The following is a 15,390-nucleotide window of genomic DNA, read 5'->3' as shown; positions in this document are numbered from 1 at the left end:
GAGGTTTTCCCATATAGAGGAGGAGACTGAGGCTCAGCACGGAGGGATGCGATTTGCCTGAGGACTCAAGGCCAAAGTATTTTTTATGCAATATTCCCCCACCCCTCAGGTTCATTGCTACTAGGGTGGCATGTTACAAATTATAAATGATACAAATTGATACGTAATACAAGTTGCTAGCTGGTAGCCGAGATAGATCATACAGACTAGGGGGCCAAAACATTGTTCACATTTGACTGACAGGAAGCATTTTTGTGTATTTATATCTTTGAATATGAGTATTTTTGCTCTAGCTCAATATTTCAAACAAAAAACATCTTAGTTGTCTAACTTTCCTTTACTTGGCTTCTGCTCCCCTTTCAAGATGGGTATGAAAAACATGGCTCTTCTGACCATCAGTTAGCCCACAGGCATCTGCCTTTTTGCCAAATTTACTCGTCAGTACTTTCCCTAAAGGCAGGGGACATAATTACATACTGATGATGTTAGCCTAGGAACAGCAGCTTCCGACAACACATGCAAGAGGAAGTGAGATTTTTTACAAATGACTTCTATCTAGAAGTATTCTCAGTTAGCCCTTATGAACAGGTATTCTTGTCACCTGAAATTAAAATGTGCCTTGATTAGTTTAAGCATTTGTGACATTGCTAGATTAATTTGTATGAGATTATTTAGAATAAAATATCGAAATTTTCAGAGACATACAGTACCTGAATCAAGTTATAAAAAAACTCTGATTAGAGATTCTTAAGTCACTTTTAAAGTTTATTCCAGTGTAAATATAACCCACACTTTTCAACTGAGAAAATTAAGCACTGAAATATCAAATAAGTTGTCCTTGGTCTTGTAGAGAACTGGAAAAAGAAATGGAAAGAGAAACTAATTCTTAGGAATTTAAAATCAGCTCAGTTTAACTAGCTAGCTAGTCATAATTGTATTTATGCTTCATAGTCTATAGTTTCATACTGGTAAAGGTAATAATTTTTCAATAATGAAAGAAAAATCTAAATGGTGAGAAAGTTAAAAACCATCGTAAGATTGTATAATTCGTTTTAAAATTATGATCTGTAACGGTACAGGAGGCAGAGGAAATGTATGAGATAAATGGACCAACTAGAAATCTGGTGGAAAGTGCCTGTAGGGTCCGAGTGGCCTGTTCCTCAGCAGTTTTGGAAGTAGCTGAGCACTGATTCTCCAGTGCTGCGGAGCTCTTGTGATAGGACCAGCCCTCTTCATTATGAGACACAGCACAGGTACAACAGTGATGTTGCCAGTCATCTTATTTTAGCCTAGATGGTCCATATTCTTCCCTGAATGAAGATGAAACTCATTCTGGTTCAAAGTGGTTTGCCACATTATCCTCCTTGCCAAGCAGTAACTGTTGGGATACATACTAAGCTTTTGTTATAGATGGTAACAAAATAGTGCTTCTTGGCCCGATAATGCCTTTTATAATTTATTTTGTTTTGTTTTTATGTTTATTTTTAACATCTTTATTGGGGTATAATTGCTTTACAATGGTGTGCCAGTTTCTGCTTTATAACAAAGTGAATCAGTTATACATATACATATGTTCCCATATGTCTTCCCTCTTGCGTCTCCCTCCCTCCCACTCTCCCTATCCCACCCCTTTATTTTGTTTTTGTGCTTGGAATCTTAAACCTTTTATTCCTAGCGCCAAACTTAAAATGGATTTGTTCATTACTGCTGGTGATTCTCTCTACATTTGAGGCTCTATAAACAATTCAGGTCTTAACAGGCCTTGACACAGCATGACCTTTGACCCAGCTGCTGCCCTCCCTCCAAAATGTAGGACCCATCCAATTCACAAGGACATCCACTGTAAAAATTTTATGGATTGTGGAATATGACAGCGCACTGCTTTTTTGTTCCTGGGTTTAAAAATAACATGTACTTCAGCTAAAATAACTAGATTAATGGCCAACAGCCAGTGTAGAAATGGATTTTCCACTGTTCAGAGAGGCCAGAATTTCCAGGGGAAACATTTCTGTAGCTAAACCTAAAATAAAGAATTGAAGTGTATGTTGAACTTAACAAGCTTAAAAATTCTTACATTTTCTCTGAAGCTGATTGTAGTCTCATGTCTTAGTTGAACTTTTTTCCTGTTGAATCATTTGGATAGTGGTTTATGCTTGGTATTAACTTTGGAAGTTCTCATTATTTCATTGTTTTTGAAATTTTAAGATGGGAGTTATATGTAAACATTTCAAGAATTATATCAAGAAATCAAATTATACTTTCCCATTATTTGAATATGCTGAACGAAGAATAATCTTAAGAAAAAACACAGATCTTAGCTTCTTTTTGTAACTGCTTATCTGCTAGAGGACGGAGCTTGCTCTGTTGATTTCCTTATACATGTTACCATCTAGACTCAGCCACGTGAGATTATTTTAAGAATTTTAAATGATGTTTTAAGAATAGTTTTATCTTTTTATTAGAACTTATATTCTTACCATCCAGACTTGGTGTTGTAAGATTATTTTAAGGATTGTAGATGAGGTATTTGAAAAATAGTTTTTTTATTAGAAAGCAACCATTTTCTAATGAAGTTACTAGATTTTAAAAATTACTGAAATCTCATACATTGCCGATGAGAATGTAAAATAGTACAGCCAACTCTGGAAAACAGTTTGGCAGTTTCTTAAGAAGTTAAATGTACACCTACCATGTGACGCAGCAGCTGAACTCTCAGGTGTTTATTCTAGAGATATGAACACTCACGTTCACACAAAAACCTGTACGTGATTGTCCATATCAGGTTTATTTGTAATTGCCAAAAACTGGAAACAACCCAAATGGTCAACAGTTAAATGGCTAAACTGTGATACATTCATTCTCTGGACCACTGATAGCAAAGAAAGGGAACAAACTTGATACGCCCAGCAACTGGGATGGTCCTTAAGGGCATTGTGCTGAGTGAAAAAGTAAATCTCAAAAGGTCACATACGGTGACCCACTTATATTACATCCTCACAATGACAAAACTATTTTTGTGACTGAGATCAGCGGTTGCCAGGGCTTAGGATTGGTGGGGAGGGTGTGGCTGTAAAGGGGTGGCATCAGGGAGATCTTTGTGCTAATGGAACAGTTCTGTATAATAACTGTGGTGATGGTGACTGTTATACAAATCTGTACGTGTGATAAGATTTCATAGAAACAAAGCACACACCCTGCAGATTAGAGACATAAAAACTGGTAAATCCAAATAAGGTCTATAGTTTAATAGTGTTGTACCAATGTTGGTTTCCTGGTTTTGATGATGTACTATGGCCATATAAGTTACCATTGGAGGAAGCATACATGGGAACTCTTTGTACAGTTTTTATAACTTCTTGTGACTCTTAAACTATTTCAAAATTAAAAGCTTAAAAACAAAACAAAGAACTTGAGGAAAGATGATAGAAATAGCAGCTGTGGCGACAGGTCCCCGTGATCAGGTACTGAGGCTGACCATCTTGCAGAGGGACTGGTGAGGGGTCAGCATTGGCTCTGGAGCTTCATGGCTACTGGTTGTGAATGAGGCTCAAACAGCTGACTGGCTCCAGGAAAACAAGCTGAGTGGACTTCCAGTTAAGCGTGGCCTATTGACCTCAAGTCTTTTTCTGCTCTTCCTTTTGAGAATACATTAAAATGATGGCAAAGGAACTTAAAGAAAACGCCTGTAAATCCATAGTGTAGAGACCTGAAAAAGGAAATATCAGTTGACAAAAGGCCTAAAGAAATTTGGGTTGTTAGAAATGGACGGAGGTGTGGTAAACTGCCTTAAGAGAACTGAAAGAAACTGCAGAGAGGAGTACCAGTGATAGCTGAGCCCTTCACCCCAGAGAACCCCAAAGGCTGGGGAACAGGCCCCACAGAAGGTAGAGATGGAGGGGACACGCAGGGCTAGAATAGGAGTTACACAGGTGGTTAAACTGCCAGGTCCCCTTTCCTGCCCTAGCCACCACTATTACAGCTGCTCCCTCGGCGTGGCAGCCTGGAGATTCAGTCTCAGGATGTGTTGAATCAGAGGCACTCTTGACTTGGAAACACCAGCTGAGGTACTGGAATTCAGGAAAAATCAGCACAGGAAACCTGTGGGATTCCCAACCCCCTTCCAGACCTGGGAAAGCTGACCACCTGGTGATTGCCCCTTCCCCCGCCCAGTGATAGGAAATTAGAAACTTCTCTGGAGAGACCCAGTGGCCCCTGGTTACCGTCACTTGGCCAGTTTCTTTGCAGCTGACTTGCTGTCCAGTCACTCTGAATGAAGCCTACTGGTCAGTAGCCACCCTGTATGCATGCGCACACACTTCCAGCCAACATTTTAGGGCTTTACTCCTAAATACAAACTGACAGTCAAGGATCACCAGACATTTGGGGAAAGCCTCCAACACAAAAGACAGTTGAATACCAAACAATGAGAAGAAATAACCAGACAGTATGGGGAACTGGCAGAAAATATCCCCCAAATTACAGTTTATTCAGATAAGAGATGATACTGCATCCATAAAACAACAGGATGCTTTTAAAAAGGAATAACCAAAAAAAACCTGAAAGAGCCCAAATTAAAAATATGATATCAAAAGTTTGAAAAGCATCAGAGGAGTTAGAATGTACAGTTGCGGATATCTGTCAGAGATAGAACAAAAAGTGGAAAATCAGAGAAAAAGGGTAAGATCATTAGAGAATAAATCCAGGTCATATAAAATCCTCCTCAGAGTTCCAGAGAATGAAGAGGCAAGAATCAAAACAGGAACACTTTTCAGACCTGAAGGACGTAATCTTCTCTATGGGTAGGGTCTGTTGAGTGCCCAGTAAAATAAATGAAAAAAGTACCCACACTGAGACAGACCATTGGGTAGTTTCAGAGCACAGGGATAAAGAGGAGGGTTCCAGAAATAAACAAGCCCCCTCCCACCACCTGCCCCCCACCAAAAAAAAAAAGTCATATACAAATGACAGCCGACTTCTCAATAGCAAAACTGGATATTGAAGACTGGAGCAATATCTTTAAAATCCTAAGGGAAAATCACTTTCGACCTGTAATACACAGCCCAGCGAAATACCAGTTAAATGTCAAAGTAAAGATAATTTCAGACATGTGGGGACTCAAATTTACCTCCTGCGTCATTTCTTAGGTCACTCTTGGAGAATGACCTCCAGCAGATAGCAATAAATGAAGAAGGAGGGGGCTTCCCTGGTGGCGCAGTGGTTGAGAGTCTACCTGCCGATTCAGGGGACACGGGTTCGTGCCCCGGTCCGGGAGGATCCCACGTGCCACGGAGCGGCTGGGCCCGTGAGCCATGGCTGCTGAGCCTGCGCGTCCGGAGCCTGTGCTCCGCAACGGGAGAGGCCACAACAGTGAGAGGCCCGCGTACCGCAAAAAAATAAAAAATAAAAAAAATAAATGAAGAAGGAGGAAGATGTGGAATCCAGCTAATGAGACTGTCACACAGGGGACCAGAAAGGGACATGCAAGGGCAACAGTGTGGCAGGAACGGTCAGGCCAGACTGAGTAAGAGGACGGAGAGTCCTTGGAGGAAGTTCTGGGGGAAAAAATGGAATGGAAGATTAGCTGACAGCTTTGTACATTTGAAAAACAGTGATAGGCTCCTATGAGATCCGATGGAGCGTGTGGAAACATTTAAGGTAGATACATAGAAAAATCTAAGGCGGGGGTGGGAATGAGACAATTATTAATCCCAGGAGAAACAAAAAGAGTATATCAAGAAAGGAAGCCTAATTCTTCTACATTCCTTGCATTGTAGTGACCAGTATTTACAAAGTCATAATAAACCTTGACTGTTGATTTACCAGGAAACTGTTATTTAATTATATAGGAGAGACTGGGAAAGGGAAAGTAGGGTTGTCTACCGTAGCAGAAATCCAGTACTTATTGTCCAAAATTGAGAAGCCAAGAATATTCATCAAAACTATGGCAGCAAATACAAAAGAGCACTTGCAAGCAAGCTGTTATGTGGGTGTAAGGCCAGGGGTGGGGAAGGGTTGGGGCAGGGGTTCTTTTTCACGATAAGCCGTTATACTGTCTAATAAAGTTATTATAGTCTTTTTCTACTAACTCGTAATGGAGGACCTTTTTATCCCAAAGAGTCATGTGTCAAGTATCTGCTGCTTTGGATGTTGTATGGTTTTTTATTCTTTTTGTTGCTTGGTCCTCTACAAACAAGGTACACATTTTGGGAGGTGGGTAAAGGGATTTGGCTGGTCTATCTGGAATGATTCATATTGTGAACCTTATGGTTTGTAGGTGTGACAGGTATACTGTCACCGTGTGTTCTGGGTCACGAAGCCAGAGACCCATAGGAATGATTTCTTGTCTGTACTTCAGATTTAGGGTAGCATTTTAAATTTAGGCCAATGTTCTAAATAGTTGCCTGTTTTATACTTGTCATAGCACTTCTCTCTATGTTTATGACCTTCTGGTGATATAGAAATGACACTTTTAAAAATGAAAACCATGACATCTGCAGAGATAGAGCATCATGAAGTCCATAATGGGAAACCACGTCTCCCCCTCCACTGCTGTGAGCACAGGACCTACCGCACACTCCATGAATAATGAGTGAACTGATGGCTGGGAAAAAATGCCAGTGACCACCTAGAAAGAAAGTTCTAGGCTGGCCTATGTCTTAGGGCCGTCAGCAACACCCACCCCCATCCCTTCCCCAGTAATTAGGCAGAGCAAAAACAACATCTCTTGGAAATTCCTGTTCTACTGATAGCCAAAACACTGCCCATATAATTAAGTTCCTATCATGCGCCCCTGTTTCTTAGCACTATCATGACAGCCATTAACTTACCTAAACCCAAAAGGGAGCATCAGCTTCTGGACTCATGGCCCCCACAGGGTGTACTTTGTAGAGATGGAATGTCTGCTATCTGCTTCATTTACAGTAAATTCTAGGCAGCTCCTGGGCAGGCAGGGAACTGCCAGGGTCACATGCACCTCACTACTCCATCAGTTAGGATGGAAGTGCTCTTCACTACTTTCAAATCATGACTTTGTGGACGGTACCATCAGGCACACGTGGGGATCCTAGGTTATGCAGTGACACCATCTAAAGATTGCTTGGTCTGCTGTTTGCTTATTTTATTAATTTGTTTTTTTTGTTTGTTTGTCAGAATGTTATGGAACAGTTCAATCCTGGGCTACGAAATTTAATAAACCTAGGAAAAAATTACGAAAAAGCTGTTAATGGTAAGTCTGTTTTCTAAATTTATAAATATAGAATGCATATGAAAGCCATTCATTAAATATTTTACTTAATTTTTAAATGCTTGCTACTGAATTTTTAAAATATCTTTAAATTGGTAGAAACCATTTATAATTAATCTGTAGAACTTTGCAATGATAGGATATTAGTATACTTGAAATGAGTAAGTTGAATAATAGGCTACCAAAAGTGACATATCTTAAATATCAGATTTTGCTTTTTGACACTGCTTAATCTTTTATATCATTGACATAAACATGTTTTCTACTTTTTACACCAAATTCTTTGTAAACTAATAACATATATAAAAAGTGTACTTAAAATTTTAAGATCCCGAAGCATAGGAATTATTCTCCTTTTTATTTATGTAGAAGAATTTCTTGTCTTTGGGTGTATCACTTTTGATAGTAATATGAGAAATAAAATGTTTAGCCTGAATGGAAAGACATCTAAATTAAAGGTTGAACTTAGATTCTCATTTCAAAATGAGTGCTTAATTTAAAATGAACTCAGGCATTGGCTTTTGTCTCTCTGTGAACCAGAGTTGTTTGCTGGTTTGAACAGATTTCATCTGAGGAAGCCAATGTGCATCTACACATGCATTCCCCTCCCAAAAGGGGAACGTTATCAGTGATCACCTTGATGTGGACCATTTTTTTAAAGTCTTTATTGAATTTGTTACTGTATTGCATCTGTTTTATGTTTTGGTTTTCTGGCCCCGAGGCATGTGGGATCTTAGCTCCCCAACCAGGGATCAAACCCACACCCCCTGCATTGGAAGGTGAAGTCTTAACCACTGGACCATCAAGGAAGTCCCTTATCAGTGATCACCTTGAAAACTCAAGATGCTAACAATCACCAAATTCTAACATGGTCAGAACAATTCTCCATATGTAGCAAGTGTCACCCCCAAAATATTCAGACCCCAGTTTTACCATCTACCCTGGTTCACTAAGACCAGCACGTAACATAAGTAGAAAATTTAGTTTCCAGCGGTTTGAGATTTGAAGAAAGCTTCAGACCAAGCTTTGTGTCTTTTTTTCCCCTCTTCTTTCTCTCTTTCACAATACCCCACCTTTGGCTGCTCCCCGATGATGTTTTGAAAATAAACCTGCGCCCTCACACCCTCAGTGTGAGCCTGCTCCAGGAAAGGGGAGGTGCTGGCGAGACTCGGGACTTTGGAGTACGGACGAACTATCGTTTCAGTCACTGCAAAAGTAAACTGCTTGTTGACTTCCTTCTGGATCTCTGTGCTCTTGGCCAGACGTGTTCAGTGTCAGGAAATGCAGCAGGCCTGAGATTTCCCTCCCTCTCCCTCTAGCCGTACCAGTGACTTCTATGGGTGCCCCCTCCCTCCTTCAAAGAACTGGAGCCTTGTTTTGGAAGCTGACTCTCTCCTGATGATTACCTAGTCACAAGACCACAAAGTCATCGCTTTATCCATCCCCGGGAAGGAAATCACTCTGACCTGCAGTGATTTTTTTCTTTCTAGCACGAGCTGCCTCTCTGAGGCAGAGTTTTACAAGGTGACGCAGTGAAGAGCCCACAGCTTAGCCTCCTGCTAACAGGGCTTCTCCCCAGCAGCCTCTACCAGTTTAACACCTCCTGGGGCCTATTCTGCCTTTCATAATGTGTTCCAGGATTTCTGCAGGCCATCTGTTTTTGGCTGAAGCCATTGAGAAACTTCAATAAAATGTGTAAAGTCGTTGGTAAGAATCTGTAGTGTAGTCGAGGATGCCAGATGTGCAGTCAACAGTTAGATTATAGCCAGCGCAGCAGCACAGCTGATGAAGAGCATAGGCCGAGCAGCGGCCCAGGAGTTTGAGAGGAGGCCGGTGGAGTGTGGAGCAGGCAGAGGCCGTGTAGGAGCTGAGGCAGCTGACAGACGTTAGGTTTCAGTAGGCAGACGCTGCTTATTAGTGCTTCAGGCAGAAAAGACAGCATCCAAGCCGAGACCAGGGCTCCACGCTAGCATGGGTGAGAAGCTGTGAGGGAACAGTAAAACATAAGGTGGAATAAGGTCCTGCTATGAATGCATTTGGATGCAGCATCTGTTACCTATTGCCGCATAACAAACTGCCTCTAAGCTTGGTGGCTTAAGACAACAATAGTTCATTATTTTCAGTCGTCCTGTAAAGGCAGTGCAGTTGTCTGTACCCCTGGGACTCTGCAGTTGCAGTGGACTGGGGCTGAGCTCACTTCCTCTCTCAGGCATAGCTGGCTGTCCCAAGAGTACAAGCCCCGTGGGAGTTATGCCTGCTCGTACCCCATTGGCCAAAGCAAGTCACATGACCAAACAGCCGATCAGCATCCTAGACAATTATACCACCTGGGAATTCCGGGAGGTGTGATTCATTGAAGGCCATGACTGTAAAAATCTACGATGAACTCTGTGGAGTGTGACAGGCTTACCCTGTGGCCAGTGGGAGGCCATTGAAGGCTTTTGAGCAGAACTGTAACCTATTGAAATCATATTGATATTTTAAGGAAAGTTTTTCTGGTAGAAATGTGTAGTTTAGATTGATGAAGTAGTTGATCAACCACTAAAAATTAATAAGCTTCATTCCTTAAAACAGTAAGTGGTAGAAAATCTCTAATATATCCACAAAAGGGGACAGAATTATGAAAATATTAGTTTATTTTTTCTGGATAAATTATAATTTTTAAGTTAATGCAGCTTTATCAAAAAGCAGGATATTTTGCTAGACTAAGAAGGTTAATAAGTCAACAGCTAATGGAAAAATTTCAATGTGTGGATGCAAACCAAAAATTTTATTTAAGTGTGTAATCCTGTATTACCATTCTCCCCCATTAATTTGCTTTTCAGCTTATCAGCACCTTGCAATTTTAAATCTTCCCACTAAAATATTACATATATTAACTTGACAGTTTACTGGCTATAAACCTTGTTTTTCGGTGGAGTCATCTCTTTTTCAGTGCTAGCTGAGACCAAAGAGTCAAAAAGCACCGTGATTTAGGACTGCCGGGGTTGTGTGCACTGCCTCTGCTTCGCCATTGACCTTGGGCATGTCCCGGAATATCTCTTCTGTGCTCCACTTCGTGAAACGGGGTGATAACATCACCACCCTATGTCTTAATGTAGTGTGGTAGATTAATTAATTTAAGTAATGATTTGGAAAGTTTACATAAATGCTATTTGTTACTGCTCTTTTTTATAATTACGCTTTACATTTATCCTTAGTCTTATGAAACAATAGTATAGTAGAGCATTAGATTTCATGAACTTGTATATATATGTAGTAAAAGCTGTAACTTTCATAATTTTTTTAATTCTACAAGACATGCAAAAATAGATTAATTTGCCTTGAAAATACTACTTTTTTTGGCCTGCAGTATCTTCAGCGGGACTTGGGCATTAATTCATTCTGTGACCTCCTCCCCCACCTTTTTAAAACTTGAAATACCTTTTAAAATTCATCTTTTAAAAACAATACCCATGGGCTTCCCTGGTGGCGCAGTGGTTGGGAGTCTGCCTGCCGATGCAGGGGACGCAGGTTCATGCCCCGGTCCGGGAAGATCCCACATGCCGCGGAGCGGCTGGGCCCGTGAGCCGTGGCCGCTGAGCCTGCGCGTCCGGAGCTTGTGCTCCGCAGCGGGAGAGGCCACAACAGTGAGAGGCCCGCGTACCGCAAAAAAAAATAATAATAAAAAAATAAAATTAAAAACTATACCCATTATAAACTGGTGTGGCCTCAGGTTTTCTTCTCAGTGAGAGGAAAGGAGCCTGAGAGGGGTTGCTTAGGGCTCTTTTATCTCCCAAATCCTGTGGTCTCCAAAGCTGCAGGGCAAAGTGATGTCTGTGTATGAAGCTGGCCTTTGAGCAAGATAAAATATTTTCTCCAAAGTCACACTAAATAGGCTAGATCTTATTGAAAAGCTTGCTTATTGTACACCTTCAGTCTCCTGAAACCCAGCCTGTGTAAAGTGACAGAAGGAATGGGTATTAGCAGTTCCATTAGTTTGTCCAATACTCACACTGTTAGGGCATTTTATAGATTCAAATCCTTTGTTTCAAAAAGGATAACTAGGGCTTCCCTGGTGGCGCAGTGGTTGAGAGTCCGCCTGCTGATGCAGGGGACACGGGTTCGTGCCCCGGTCCGGGAAGATCCCACATGCCGCGGAGCGGCTGGGCCCGTGAGCCATGGACACTGAGCCTGCGCGTCCGGAGCCAAAAAAAAAAAAAAAAAAGGATAACTAACTTGTCCAGGAAGGTCATGTTGTTGGAAGTAACAGTAGAATTCAAACCCAGATTTGTCTTGCTCCTGACTCCCACCTACAACCTCCCCGCACCCTCCAAAAAAGAAAGAGGAAAGGGAAAAAAAAGGAAAAGAAAAACAAATCAGAAGCATATTTCTGTACCTTATAATGTAGTTTTCAGAATCAGTTTGAAAGGAGAAATGTGATTTTTAAGATAATTAGAATCCAGCTTGTATAGCAGTAAGAGTTTTCCTGTCTCTGCCAAAAAAGAGCAGAAAGAAAAGCAGAGCATTCAGTTATTTTTCAGGTAATTTCATTTTTTTTTGAAATGATAATGTATTTCAGATTTCATAGATTTCTCTCCTGGCAACAAGTATGGTAGTTGCTTGTGTCTCAGAATATCTTTTTCAATAGAAAAAGTAAAAATGTCATAGAAGGCCCAGGCGCCTAGACAAGCCCACACAAGCCCCTCTAGCTAACAGTATTGCAGACCTGTATTGCTGTAGAATGACCAGCTTGCTGCAGTGGATGTGTTCCAGCCCCAATTCCGTGTTAGGAACATATCCCCTCTGGAGCTGGCCTGAGGAGCAGGGAGAACCTTCTCCGGACCCCCAGCCTCTGCCACTGCTGAAGGTTCCCCAGGGCTGGTCGGAGGCGAGGATCCCGTGAGGGCTTTCCGGTGGGTGGGGGGCCTGCAGGAGTGCAGTGGAGGGACCTCTGCCCCTGGCACAGCTCGCTAGCTCAAGCCCTGCCCCCTGAGAGCCACGCTTGCCTCAGCCGCGAGGGACTCCGGGGTGTTTGGAAGAAAACCTCTGTGTCGTTTCCTCCTTTCCATGTGTAAGTGATGATTGTGTGTGTCACCTTCCCTGTGTAGCTATGATTCTGGCGGGAAAAGCCTACTACGATGGAGTGGCCAAGATCGGTGAGATTGCCAGCGGGTCCCCTGTGTCGACAGAGCTGGGTGAGCTGACCGTCCGTTACATATACACCCAACTTGAGTGCGGTTCCGGAGCCTTTGTCCTGCGAGCCCTGATGAGAACATACAAAGTGGCCTGGATCCAGAATGGAAAAGAGGGCTAGCCCAGCACTCGGGTTTGTTCACCTCTGCGGTGATTGACTCCTCCGTGGTCTGTCCAAAGTGGAGGCTTAGTTAAGGGCAGGCCACTAGGAACTGGGCTTCTGCCTCTGAGGTTTGGGCCCTAGTTCCCTGCTGATCCCTGAAGCGTGAAGCCGGGGGATCCTTGAGCCACATTTTTAACTGAAGGGGATGTGCACGCAGCCTCCGGCCTCTGGCCGAGCGTTTCCTGTGACTCACCTTGCAGAGAGTCCAGCCCCTTTACGTTCTGCTCTTGGCTGTCGCTGCTTCCACAGTTGCTCTCGGTTGTGATTTTTCCGGTTTTGCTGGTATGAATCGATCCCCTGTGCACACGCGGAGGGCGAGGGCAGCCGCACCCTCGGCAGCACCAAGGCTTCTATTTACAGAGCCGGTTCACTGTACCATCTCCGAAGCGGGGAAAGGTGGATTTTTTTTTTTTTAATAGTCCCACACATAACCATCATTTTAATAACTTGTTAAATATGTTTTACTTGACAGAGGGTGACATTTCAGAGTTTAAAATGTTTGTCAGAATTTGAAAGGTTCAGAAAACCAGAGGAAAGGATTGGTAAAGTGTGTGTTTAAAGAAATGTGTGTTCCTCTCCAATTAAAACGTAGAAAGGGAAGCAGAGGGGCAAAGGCGCATATGTTTAAGGTTCAAATAATTCACACCATTCGTATGTTAAGTGTCTTGAGGGTTTTCAGGATTGCTTGGGAAACTCCTAACTGACCCATAAAAGCCAAGGAACAAATTCAAGGTGTGATGATGGTTCTGGGGTTGGGGGCTGGGCTGCTGCGTCTGCAGTGGATCTGGGCGCTCGTTAACATTCTCTGACAGCTTTTGTACCGGAAGAGTTCATAGTCTTGAAACCTGTAGGCAAAAGCTAAGCCTGAAGTGATGCTGGGTGATGAATAAGTCAGTACTGCGATACTGAATAGAATCAGCTACGTGTAGAAAATTTCAAAGCCCTGACTTGTATTCTGTTGTTCTGGCAAGGTCTGAACTATAGTAACTCTGTCCAAAGTGGATCAGTTTAATAAAATACACACTGTGTTATGTAGACAGAAGCAGATAGTAAAATTTAGGACATTTGAGGGATGATTGGGGTGATTATAGGGTTCCAAAAATAGAACTAAATTAAAAAGAAACAGCCTATTTGTGTCAGGCATCAGGGGAAAAAGAAGTATGACCCTTATGTTAAAACATACGGCGCTTTGACACCGTCATTCAGTTTGCCTTTTTAATGTTTTATGATTCTTGCCACTGTTTAAATAAGACTTCTGTTCCACACCTTATTTGATTCAGCTGTGAGTTCATAATGTTGAATCAGCTGTTTCCACAGCAACCGTGTTGTTATAAACACGAGCTTAAAATTTCAGTTTCAATAAGGAAAATATGTTGCAATGGTGCAGTTTCTTTCATGTGTTTGTATTTCATTCAGAGGGAATGGAAATTACTTGCTGCCATTTTTGTTCCAAGTTGTCCTTTTGCTTATATTCACTCTATCATGCAGCTAATTTCCTACTCATTTGCAGCCATTCCATGATAAAGTGCAATCCTAGTAGGAGTTGCTTTTGGAGACCTAACATTTACTTCTTTTGATTTGCTTAGTTTTTTATTTTGTTGTTAAAGTTTAGACTAAAATACTACCCTATATCTGTTTAAATACCTGTATGGAAGAGCACTGGACAATTCATAGAAAAAAGAGAGACCTAAAGTTGATTGTACCTTTCTTGTTTTTCAAGAAGATTTTCTGATCTAGTTACTGACATTTTGGTATTGGTCTTCATACTTTATTATGAAACTTATGTTACAAATTCCATTTGTTAAAAACTGAAGGGGTATTACATACGTGAAGATTATGAATCATTTCAAAATTTTCATTCCTGAAGAGTATTATCTCTGAAAAGCCTTTCTTTTCCCACGCCCCACCCCCGCAAAAAAAATCCTGTAGTTATACAATTTTCCGTTTAAAATTTTTGCCTTGGGAGGAAAATACCCTCTGGCTAAAAATATTTACTTAATTCATAGAAATTTGTAGTGAGGATTCAACTTGGAAAACTTGGCCAAATACATTATTAATGTAAATCAGGGTGGCAAAGCTAAGCATTTCAGTCTCTTCTCACTTTAGAGGAAAGAAAAGGTGTGTGTGTGTGTGGGTGTTGATTAGCCTTTTACTTTTTGTCTTCTGGGTCGGCCTCTGTTAGTAGCACAGGGCTGCAGCAGTACCATTTCTGACTTTTAGCTATGGGTGTTTTCATTTTGATATCCCTCTTTCGGCATCAGCTCACCCAGTGCTGTGTGAATCATTTAAGATGCTCTTGCCCACGAGTAACAAAATACCCAACTAACAGTGGTGTAAGCAATAAGGATGTTTATTATCCCACATAAGAAGGCCAGGAACAGGGGGTTCTTGGTTAATCATTACTAAGAACTCTGGTTCTTTCTCTCTTTTTTCTCGTCCTAGAGCCCAGCTCCTCATGGTACCAAGGTGGCTGCCCTGCCATTGCTAGTCTCAGGCATCACACCCTCCCTCTTCCCACTATGTCCAGAAGCAGGAAGGAGCACGCTTTACAGAGGAGGAAACCTTTTCCCAGAAGCCCCAGCACACACCCTCTTGTTCTCTCTGGCCTGATTTGGATCACACGCCCATGACCCAGCAGCACTATTCCCAGGCATGGTTAGCCAAGGGATACATCGAGGGGGAGAGGGCACAGCTGTTAGGAGGACACCCGATGGTGCCACCAGTCAGCCAGCTCTGGTTATCAGAGGTCTTGTTTCAATGGCTTTCAGTGAAAGGAAAGGACTTAACACGCGTTACTGCTTTAGCTGTG

General features: G+C 42.0%; 1 protein-coding gene across 3 annotated transcripts in view; it reads left to right on the top strand.

The window, feature by feature from the left end:
• The window catches only part of BAIAP2L1 (BAR/IMD domain containing adaptor protein 2 like 1), an 88,580-nt gene that overhangs the window by 15,654 nt on the left and 57,536 nt on the right, over positions 1 to 15,390 (top strand). For all 3 annotated transcript variants that reach the window (XR_004024562.2, XM_089895651.1, XM_022587741.3), the window contains exons 2-3: positions 7,150 to 7,225; positions 12,334 to 12,420. Coding sequence is in view for 2 of the 3 variants with exons in the window: in XM_089895651.1 (XP_089751777.1) it covers positions 7,150 to 7,225; positions 12,334 to 12,420 (163 nt within the window). In the remaining variant the exon portion in view is untranslated. The remainder of the gene's footprint in view (positions 1 to 7,149; positions 7,226 to 12,333; positions 12,421 to 15,390) is intronic.

The sequence above is a fragment of the Delphinapterus leucas genome, chromosome 15, assembly GCF_059928025.1.
Source record: "Delphinapterus leucas isolate spDelLeu-1000000601 "Yukka" chromosome 15, BTC_Dleu_Yukka2, whole genome shotgun sequence".
Lineage (NCBI taxonomy): Eukaryota > Metazoa > Chordata > Mammalia > Artiodactyla > Monodontidae > Delphinapterus > Delphinapterus leucas.
This window is presented reverse-complemented; position numbering and strand designations above follow the sequence as displayed.